Source organism: Colobus angolensis, unplaced genomic scaffold (assembly GCF_000951035.1).
Source record: "Colobus angolensis palliatus isolate OR3802 unplaced genomic scaffold, Cang.pa_1.0 Scaffold378, whole genome shotgun sequence".
In the NCBI taxonomy this organism is placed as follows: Eukaryota; Metazoa; Chordata; class Mammalia; order Primates; family Cercopithecidae; genus Colobus; species Colobus angolensis.
The window spans coordinates 701,232-711,936 of record NW_012117132.1 but is presented as its reverse complement, the minus strand read 5'-3'; the positions used below and the strand labels follow the sequence as shown (position 1 = coordinate 711,936).

The 10,705-nt window shown below is 45.9% G+C and overlaps 1 protein-coding gene across 3 annotated transcripts in view; it reads left to right on the top strand.

The window, feature by feature from the left end:
- The window catches only part of SCRN1 (secernin 1), a 73,491-nt gene that overhangs the window by 31,525 nt on the left and 31,261 nt on the right, over positions 1-10,705 (top strand). For all 3 annotated transcript variants that reach the window (XM_011953929.1, XM_011953930.1, XM_011953931.1), the window contains one exon: positions 4,667-4,848. In XM_011953929.1, the coding sequence (XP_011809319.1) occupies positions 4,667-4,848 (182 nt within the window). The remainder of the gene's footprint in view (positions 1-4,666; positions 4,849-10,705) is intronic.

The window sequence follows — 10,705 nt, the reverse complement described above, 5'->3', positions numbered from 1 at the left end:
CCTCCCTCCCTCTGTCCCTCCTGCCTCCCTCCCTCTGTCCCTCCTGCCTCCCTCCCTACTCCCTCCCTCCTTCCCTCCCTCTCCCTGCCACCTTTCTTTCTTCCTTCCTTCCTTCCTTCCTTTCTTTTTTTGTTTTCTTCTAGCCAGCTCCAGAATCAGGAGTCCCCAGTCTTATATGGAGTCAGAAGTGTTTCCCTCACTTCCAAGAGAGCATGGCTTAGCAGAGGACTTCCTTCCATAATGTCCCCTTTCCCAAATGCATTTCTGGTCTCAGACCTTTGCATTGTTCCTCCCCAAAGATCTTATGCTTCAGTGAAATAAAAAACAGTTCTTCTAAAGGATGGTTGAGGATGTTGTCCTCTCATCTCAGCACCTTCTTTTGTCTTTATTTAAACTTATATGAACCTTAAGAATACATTTCCTAAAACCAGTCAAACAGCAGGCAAGACACTGGGGTAAAAAAATAAAATAAAAACAAACATGCAGGGCATGGTGGCACACACCTCTTGTCCCAGCTACTTGGGAGGCTTAGAGGGGAGGATCGCTTGAGCCCAAGTGTTGGGAGGACAGCCTAGGCAACACAGTAAGACTTCATCTCCAAAACAAACAAAAAATACACACATACATACACACACACACACACACACTCACATATGTAATTAAAAATAAATAAAAAATCCTCAGTGATAATTATCAATGCTCCTTTAGAGCTACAAATTTTTAAAAGCTAAAAACATCTCTCCAAAGCATCCTATTTTCCTTGCCATCTTCCCCCACCCTGAGAAGTTTGGCTGACTCATCACCTCGTCTCACAGTGGTTTTTGCTGGTGGTGCCAGGGTTGTGTTCACCATCTGAGTACAGTACGAAAGGCACAATGGTTGTGTTTCATTAATTGAAACGTCTATTGTGTGAGTGTCTCTGTTTCCCCTTTCACTGGGTGGTATCCAGAAATAGTGTGTGCTGGAATGTGGATGGGGTCAAGTGACGGCATAAAGCTGATCTTGCTTTTCATTTCCGACGTAATCACACGAGATAATGAAGGGCTTGCTCCGCACAATTGTTTTTGTCTTCGGCTCTAGGGTCTTTTCGAGGCTCATGTTTTCTATCCTCCAACCTAACCTGGCAGGTGGTCCCTGAGGGAGTGGCAAGCGCAGGACAGGCGGATCCTTGGAAACCCCCTGATGAGCACTGGGCGTGCTGACATTTAGAAGTATGCTTCCGCACACTCCTGCTCTGGGCATTCTTATATTGTTATGTGACTTGGGCACCCAGAAGTCACACTAGCTGACAGATTTGTTTTATGAAAGGCTGGGTGGGAGTGGCCGTGGGGCAGAAAGACCAAGTGCTCATCTCTTTCCACAGTTCACTTTAATAACCAAAGCTGAGACCAGAACCATCTCTGTAAAGATCCATCTTTTAAGGGGTGAACACTTTCCTTTTTTCTTTTTCTTTTCTAATAGAAATTAAGCTAGGAATTTTGACTTGGGGAACTAAATTGTTTTTGCCACACAGAAAGAAGATGTCAGGTGCTTTTTGGCTATTTGTACCTGGAGAAACCTCTTTTGCTTCCTCAAATCCGACTTCTCTGGCTCATTAATAATGTGGCAGTTGTAAAGGTGGGTGGATTTTATATTTAAAAATGGCTGTGGAGTTCATGTTCTAGACGGCTGACTTTACCAAGTTTAGCTAATTAAATTTTGTGTAAGTGTTCCTGATTTTGTGAGATTTGCTCCCAAAGTGGGATTTTAAGTAGCCAGTCTATCTACATGAGACAAGTGTGTTTATCCCTCCCCCACCTCACCTTGTTGTGATTAGCCAGATTTAAAACATAATGGAGCAGGTGTGAATGGCTGTCATAGAAGAGCCCTTATGAGGCCCATGCTCTGTGGCCTGTGACAAAGATGCAGCAAGGGGCATGTGTTACAGGCTCGGGGCCTGGCTGCCTGGCTGCCTGGCTTTCGGTCTGGTGCTTAGGAGGGCTGATTGGGCCCATCTGGCTACTTGGGGATCCCCTTCCTTCCTCACCATTCCGAGTTTGGCCTGAAAAGCAAGTTAGCTGCATATATTTTGAACTCCTACGAAGACCATCTGGTCTTTTTGATTCAGTTGTCAACATTTTTTTAATCAGGCAGTCCGTATTAAGCCCTTGCAGTTCTGTGCCTTAATGACATCATGGCAGCTCCCCCACATGGCACAGCAGACACCTCTCTGGACTTTGGAGACCCTTGACATGCCCCTTCCTCTCTTAAGTCCTTAGCCACCTTGATGGCTGGCCCATTTTTTAAAGTCATCTCAGATTCCTCCCACTTGATACAGCCTCTAGAGGACCATGCGGATGTGTTCCTCATTTCTTTGAACTTTTACCTTCTATGCTCCCTTAGATCTTTGTAGTTTCTCCATCCATCCACCCAGCCACCCATCCAAAAAAAGGCTTATTGATGTCTGATATGTACCAGACTTGGGGTATGTCAGTAAATTAAATAACAAAGATATCCCCTTTCCCTCTTGGGGCTTACACTCTAGCTGGGGGAGATAGTATACATAAACAGTACATGCAATAAGTCCGTCAGTTCTATAGTATTTCACAAGGGGATAAATGTAATGGAACAGGAAAGAGGAAAAGCAGAGCAGGGTTGGGTGGATCAGAAGGGCAAAGCAGGAGGCAGTGGCAAGATGCTGCAGGAAGGAAGCAGGCAGGCCTTGGAGACCCTGAAGCTGGCCTGGGCTCATAGGAATTTGTGTGCATGCCTTTGCCTTCCTCCCCAACGAAAAGTACAGGGCCTGGGCCTCCTCACTGATTTCTGCTTGCAGCATTTAGCACAAAATGCTTTGCGTGTAGTTGGTGCTCTGTAAATAATTGGGAAAATAGAAATGAGTGTGTAAAAATGAATTTGAGGACAAATAAACCATTTCCTAATTTTTACTTCTTTTCCTGCCCTTTTAAAAACCTGTATAATAAATCTGTGCTTAAGAAGCTGAGATTAGTTTTCTGTTTACTTGTTGCTTTCAAGACAAAAGTTGTCACTGGCACAGGGGTTTTGGAAAGTGTTGGTCAATGCCTGGACTACTTTTTGACATAGAGTGCAATGTTAAGATGTAAACGTCAATTCCATTTCAGAAGAGCACAGAGGAGCAATTTGATTACTGCTGTGGCCAGCTTTGTGCTCTACAAGAATCATTATTGTTTTTTTGAATAACTAACTTTTGGGAACTGCATAGGGGACAAATCTTGAGTATATTTTATTGTCAGTTTGCCATGAAAAATTCAAGAGTCTCTTGAAAAACTCTGGATATAATTAGCTTTCAGTTTGCAAATATTTATCGAGTTAAATGACATTATCCCAGCGCACAGCAACACCTAACATGAATTGTGCAGAGCCAAAGTCACCTGACCAACGTGTGTGCCACACGGGTTTCAGCTCTTACATGAGGTTTAGCAGTTATGGGAAGTCAATACAGAATAGCTTTGTGGGCTGCATTCAGTCGATATAGCTGGATCTTGAGTTAAAAAAAGAAAGATCTAAGACTGCTGTTGCTTTCAGCTGCCCAATTTAAAACGTAAATGACTCCTGCAGCTGATAAAATTCTCCCTTGAGAGTTCCAGAGCACTGTGTAACTTAGAGACTTGAATTCAATACAGCATCTACCACACAAAGAGTGTGTCATAGGCTCATAGAATGTCAGAGTCAGGAGGCCCCCATGGGGAAGCTAGTTGCAGGTTCCTCTGCCGTGGGTCACAATGTGGGGAGGGAAAAGGGAAGCACAGGAGGGCGAGACTCTGAGGGTTACCCACACCCTAGTCCCGGGCCTCTTCCTCCCTTTGCCTGGACATACTTGGCCTGATTTTATTGTGCTTATGATTCTGTGTAAGAGTTTGTATGAAGAAAGTGTTCTGAGGTTAAAAATACTTGGGAAGAAATAGTTTGACTCAAAGTAGCTCCCTCATTTTCCAGGTAAAGCCACCGCAGCCTGGAGAAGGTAAGATGCCCCACTAAGTTGCATGTTCTGCAGTTCTGAGAGCAGCTGAAGATGCACCTCCGTGGGACTGTTTCCTTCTGTGTCCATCTCTTTGTCTTAGTGTGAGGATCAAATGGGACAGACAGGAAAGCCCACAGTGTAATACAGTAGTGAAATGCAAATGTTATGATCCTTTTCTGTTTTCCACCACTAGAGCAACATGTAAGTTATCAAACTGTTACAGGAAACCCCAGTAGTCCTTGCAGGGGGACTCAGGGTTCTGCTTTCTTTAGACAAAGATCTTCCCTTTTATCTGCTTTCTATCTTAGGCTTCTAGATAAAGTTTCTTTTGAAGGTAGGGCTTGTAAATAGCTGTGTTCAATATTGGTGAATGCTGGCAGCCGCCTGTGCCTGTTGAAATGGGCAGGCTTAGGATGTTCAGGATGATGACTGGCTGAATAGCTGGTTCAAGATGATTGCCCTATTACGTGAGCACCAGGAATGGATTGGCATGAGCCACACAGACTGAAACTCACCATGGAGACTTTTGAGCGGCATTGTGAAGATTTAAAAATCAGGGTATTCCCAAAGCCTTTTATTTTTTGGCTCTGTTTATAACTGACACGGTGGTACAGTATAAGTACCCAGGAGGAAATGAGGTAGTACCTCACAGGTGATGGCGTTTTCTTTCCTGTGTTTGTTTTTCAGTGCACTTACATTTCAATCGACCAAGTTCCGAGGACCCATGCCATAATGATAAGCAGACCCGCCTGGCTCTGGGGGGCAGAAATGGGAGCCAATGAACATGGAGTGTGCATAGCCAATGAAGCCATCAACACCAGAGAGCCAGCTGCCGAGATAGAAGCCTTGCTGGGGATGGATCTGGTCAGGTACTGCACGGTGATTCTTTGAAACAACTTCCCAGAAAAGGTTGGAACTGGGGACAGGATGTATTTCTCCCTAAACCTTGCATTTTTTAACATAATCCTTCCAAAGATGGTGTGTGCCTTTTGATAGAAACTTTAAGATAATGGGGTAAATGAATGGATTACGATGGAATGTTATTTAACAATAAAAAATAATTAAGTGGCTGGGCATGGTGGCTCATGCCTGTAATCCCAGCACTTTGGGAGGCCAAAGCAGGTGGATCACCTGAGGTCAGGAGTTTGAGACCAGCCTGGCCAACATGGTGAAACTCCATCTATATGAAAAATACAAAAATTAACCAAGCGTGGTGCTGGGCGCCTATAATCCCAGCTACTCAGGAGGCAGTGGCAGGAGAATTGCTGGAACCTGGAAGGTGGAGGTTGCAGTGAGCCGAGATCATGTCATTGCACTCCAGCCTAGGCAACAACAGCAAGACTCCATCAAAAAAAAAAAAAAAAAAAAGAATCAAGTACAGATACATACTAAAGCATAATGATCATGAAAACATTATACTGAGAGAGAAGCCAGACACACAAGGTCATATATTATATGATTCTATTTATATGAAATATACAGAATAGGCAAATCCATAGAGGCAGGAAGTTAGATTAGTGGTTGCCTGGGGTTTGGATGTGGGTGAGAGAATGGGGAGCGATTCCTAATGGGCATGAGCTTTCTTTTGTGGGTATTGAAAGTGTTCTAAACCTTAGATTGTGGTGATGGCTGCACAACTTTGTGAGTATACTAAAAACCACTGAACTGTATAGTTTAAATGGGTGGATTTTATAGTACTTGAAATATATAATATATATATAAATATGAAAAAGCATAAACCAGAAAAGAAAAATTGAACAGAGATCACTTCCCTACTTTCCTCTCTATGTCTCATTTGTTTTTTCTTCCTTTTTCTCCTCTCCCAGTCGCTATACAGCAGAAGGAACCTGCTATGCGAGCTGGATAGGGCAAGAATCTTTGTACACTCCTGTGTCATAAGCACTGAGAACTGTGTGCCTGGCCTGTAATGAGTGATCAATAACTGAATTTTGAATGAATGACTAAAGTAGAAGGTAGGCTGGAACAAAGCAACATTCCGAAATGCCTTGTTTTGTCCCTGAAATAGTGAATTGGAATAAAATCATGACATAGTTAAAAGAAGATTGGGCTGGGAGCTGGAGTTCTTGGCTTTCATTGTGGGTGTACCAAGTTACATCACCTCTCTGGGCCACAGTTTCCTCATTTTTTCAATATGAGGTCTAGACTGGATGACTTCCGAAGAACTCCCAAAGCTAACATCCTAGAAAAAGGAATGGGGTTGGACTTTGGTTTTGCAGGGGAAATGGCACATTTAGACAGCGGCCTCGGAGACTCACTCCTCAGCCACCTGATGGAGAGGTCTGCCAGGGACACCCTTTTGGTAGCACAGTGACTTCCTGCCTTTCTTACCTTTCCTTACCATTCCTCGTTCTTATAAACTCGGCAAGAGCAGCTTCCCTGAGCTGGGGAAAAGGCAGAAAATGCCAGTTTTTAAAAACCAGTTATTTATAGCTAGTTTTCTCTTGATTCGCAAAATGAAATGTATAGAATACCAAGAAGTTTTGAGCTTATGTTTTGACAGCTCTCCAGGATTTTTTATTGTATTTGCAGTATGGGACTTATAGAACAGGCAAAATTACCATTTTAATAGTTGATTTCTAAGGAACCGTGGAAGAGGATTTTTTGTCTTTCTTCAGAGCCCCTGATGTATCTTTTTAAGATTATCAACCAATAAAGCAACAGGAGTTTACTGAATATCTACTTTGTGCTAGACTCTGTGGGCACATGAAGCAGCTCAAAGCTTCAAAGTGATTTTAGTCTGGTTGCAGGAAGAAGAAAACTGAACAATGGAAATTGTAAGAGTAATATAAGAAGATAGTGGGAGAGAGGTAACTCAAAGTAATCTGAGATTTGATGCCACGTGAATGGCACAGAATTCCATGGTGTGGCCTTCAGCAAACACTGCAGGATGTTCACAGATTATCACAGACTGGTCATACTTGTGAATGTTTGAGGGGGAGGTTCATTTGACCTGAAGCTACAAGGCTGAGGGAGGTAGACAGAGAAGATATGTTTGTCATAGACTTGGCGTTGTGATAATTAGCAAGGTCCGGAGTAGATGACAGGATGAGAGTTTAACCTTCACCATATAACTTTAACTCCATCTTGGGCTAGCCATGTCCAGCTATTGCAATAAAAAGGGTGTGAAGAGGACCTGTCACTGGTAGATTCTTCAGGGTGGGGATGGACAACTGGAGAGTGAGCAAGGTGGTAAAGAGCTTCATCGAGTGACAGAACAGCTCTCAGGAGACCCAAAGTGGGTAGCTCCATTCTGCACCTTAAGTGGATCTTTGAGTTCAGCATCTGGTTTCATCTTTAAAGCAGCTATGATCAGTTCAGCCAAGCATAGCCAGATTTTTAAGGGTCATTTCATACCAACGAAATCTTAAAAGTAACTCATGTTCATTACCCAGCATTCTCTCTCTCTCTCTCTTTTTTAGACAAGTCTTGCTCTGTTTCCCAGGAGTATAGTGGTATGATCTCGGCTGACTGCAACCTCTGCCTCCCAGGTTCAAGCGATTCTCCTGCCTCAGCCTCCTGAGTAGATGGGATTACAGCTGTATGCCACCACACCCAGCTAATTTTTGTACTTTTAGTAGGGACAGAATTTCACCATGTTGACCAGGCTGGTCTTGAACTTCTGACCTCAAGTGATCCGCCTGCCTCAGCCTCCCAGAGTGCTGGGATTACAGGCATGGATCACCACATCCAGCCCCAGATTTCCTTTTTGATGATTTAATTCCTGTATTAACTTTTAAGAAACTCCAGATGATATTGATACTGCAGGTCAAAAAACCACAGTTTGAGTGGCAAGTTCTAGAGTAGTGGTTCTCAAAGTGTGGCTGGTGAACAAGCATCGCCTGGGAACTTGCTGGGAATGTAAATTCTTGGTCCCTACTTCACACCCAGGGCCAACAACCTGTTTTAACAAGTTCTCCAGCTGGTGCTGGTGCGTGGTTATGGTGAGAACCACTCCTCCAGGGGAAACTTCCTGTCAGTTGGTTGCATTCTCTTAATTTGGGGCTCGGTGCCTCCCTAGGTATTGCTGTGTAAGGAACCACTACTTTCTCTGGCCTTGCTTGCACTCTGTGCCTAGTGCCAGTTCCTCCCTGGACAGCTCCTATGAGAGGTGGCTATATCCATTTCACGTGCTCTTTCAAGGGCCTGCTAGACTGTGGTTAATTATTCAATGAATACAGCACTTACCCCTATACTTATCCTGGTACTTTGTACTTTCCAGCAGCATGTGAAATCCAACCTCAGCTCAAAGAGACATAAGGGAATGACAGTAGTAATGTAAGAGGCAGTGATTTTAAGATAAAGGTATAATTTGTGTATGTTTCCCAGAGGCTTATGGGAATGTAAGCATTAGGCAATACTGTTTTTATAATGTGTTTTCAGTAACATTTATCTGAAAACTAAGCTTCATCTGTTATTTTTGATTCACTGTTCACTGACCACTAGTCCCTTTCTCCTGAGGAAGAGGCACATAAAGACACGTACACATTTTTGCATGTTTCATGAAGTTGGTTCCAAGTAATGAGTAGCCGATAGGAGCTAACATAAAAGTGGGAATTTGGCCAGGTACACTGGCCTGTGCCTGTAATCTCAGTGTCACATGATCCTTAGGGTGTTGCTTTTCCAGCCAGAAACCTCTGTGGCTGGTGACACCTTTGCCTGAGTTTTGGTCAGGCTGCTGGGTTTTTTCCATCACTTGACCTGGCACGCTGTACTCAGCTCACGCTACTGGCCTGGATCTCATGCCTTCCAAGGGCAAGCCAGGAGCAGAGGGGCAAGGGGTATGTGAGCAAGCATGGGGTCCAGCCACTGCACACAGCCAGGTGTGCCAGCTGCAGCGGGATAGGCAGTTCTAGGCATTGGCACAGGCGCTGGCTCTGTGTGAGGCTGCAGCTGGACCAGGCATACTGCAAATGGCTTCCACTGCAGTCACCAAGGAACATGGTGGTGCCTGGCAGCTTGGAAATGCCAGGAACTGCAGAGCCCCAAAGAGGGTGTCACAGCCCTGGCTCGGGGAGCCCCTAGGTCTGGACTCCCCCAAGGGCTGCAGCTCTTCTCTCCTTCTCATCACCTGCAATGTGCGAATGGTGGGGGATGGGGGCATGCTTCAGCACTGTGTTACAGCTCTTTTAGTTCCACCATTTGGCAGGTCCCAAGTTCTTGTCCCATGTTCAGGAAGAAGGAGATACATAGACAGATGGAGAGTGAGCAAGGTGGTGAGGAGCTTCATTGAGTGACGGAACAGCTCTCAGGAGACTCAAAGTGGGTAGCTCCATTCTGCAGGCAGGTCATCCTGACGAGTATCCAGCTCTCGGCAGAGAGGAGACCTGTAGTGGGTAGCTCCCTTCCCCAGGCAGGTCATCCCAACGAGTCAAGGAGGCCCAAAGTTGGTAGCTCCTTCCTACAGCTGGTAGTCCCAGTGTCTGTGTGAGTCTGGCTGAGTCTGGGGTTTTTATGGGCTCAGAAAGGAGGAAGTACTTGCTGATCGGGTCATGGGCAGGCCCAGAAAAAGCACCATAAGTTCTCACTCTGAGCTGCGTACTCCACCCGGAACTGGCAGTCCAGGCTTCAGGCCGTTCCTGGCTTAAAGGTGGGGTTTCACTGGATACCTGCTCTTTTCTGCCCAGGAACCTGTCTGCCTCCTGCCATTAACATGGCATCCATGGTGCCTAGGTTTTTCATCCTGGGGGGCACTGGCAGGCTCACACTGAGCTACCCTCAGCCTTCCCAACCTCCCTCCCATGCTCATTGGTGTCCGAAGTCTGGAGAAGCCCAGGGTGGCAGGGGGCTGGCATGTCAGCACCACCCTGAGCATGTGCACACCCAGCCAGGTTGCGATAGCACCTGGGCTCAGCCACAGCTTTGCTCTGCACTGGAGCAGGCGCTGGGAGCAGGAAGAGGTCAGGGAGCAGGAAGCAGGTACTTCCAAGCCTATAGGGGCAAGGGCTTCCTGGGCTCCTGACAGCACAGGGATGCGCAGGTCCAGAGCAGCTGCAGCTGTGTCTAGGAGCATGGGGCTCCCACCCTGCCAACTCGGTAGGGGTCGGGACTCCCACCAGCCTCACAAAGCACACAACCCAGGCCCCGCCTCCCCATTGCAGCTGACATCTTCACAGTGGCTCCTCCAGATGGACCACCACTGCTATCACCAGCACTGTAGGAGGCGAGTCATGAGGATCACTTGAGCCCAGGAGTTCAACACCAGCCTGGGCAACATGGCAAAAGCCTGTTTCTACAAAACAAATGCAAAATGTAGCTGGTTGCACTATTGCATGCTTGTAGTCCCAACTACTTGAGAGGATGAGGTGGGAGGATTGCTGAGTCCATGAGGTCAGGGCTGCAGTGAACCATGATTGCATTACTGCACTCCAGCCTGGGTGACAGGTTGAGACCCTGTCTAAAAGAAGGAAAAAAAGGGCCTGACATGGTGGCTTATGCCCCGTAATCTTAGCACTCTGGGAGGCCGAAGTAGGAGGATTGCTTGAGCCCAGGAGTTCAAGACCAGCCTCGGCAACATGGTAAAATCTTCTATCTACAAAATATACAAAATTAACCCAGTATGGTGGCCCATGCCTGTGGTCCCAGCTACTTGGGAGGCTGAGGTGGGAGGTTTGCTTGAACCCAGGTGGGGAGGTTGCAGTGAGCTGAGATCATGCCACTGCACTCCAGCCTGGGTCACAGAACAAGACTGTCTCAAAAAAAAAAAAA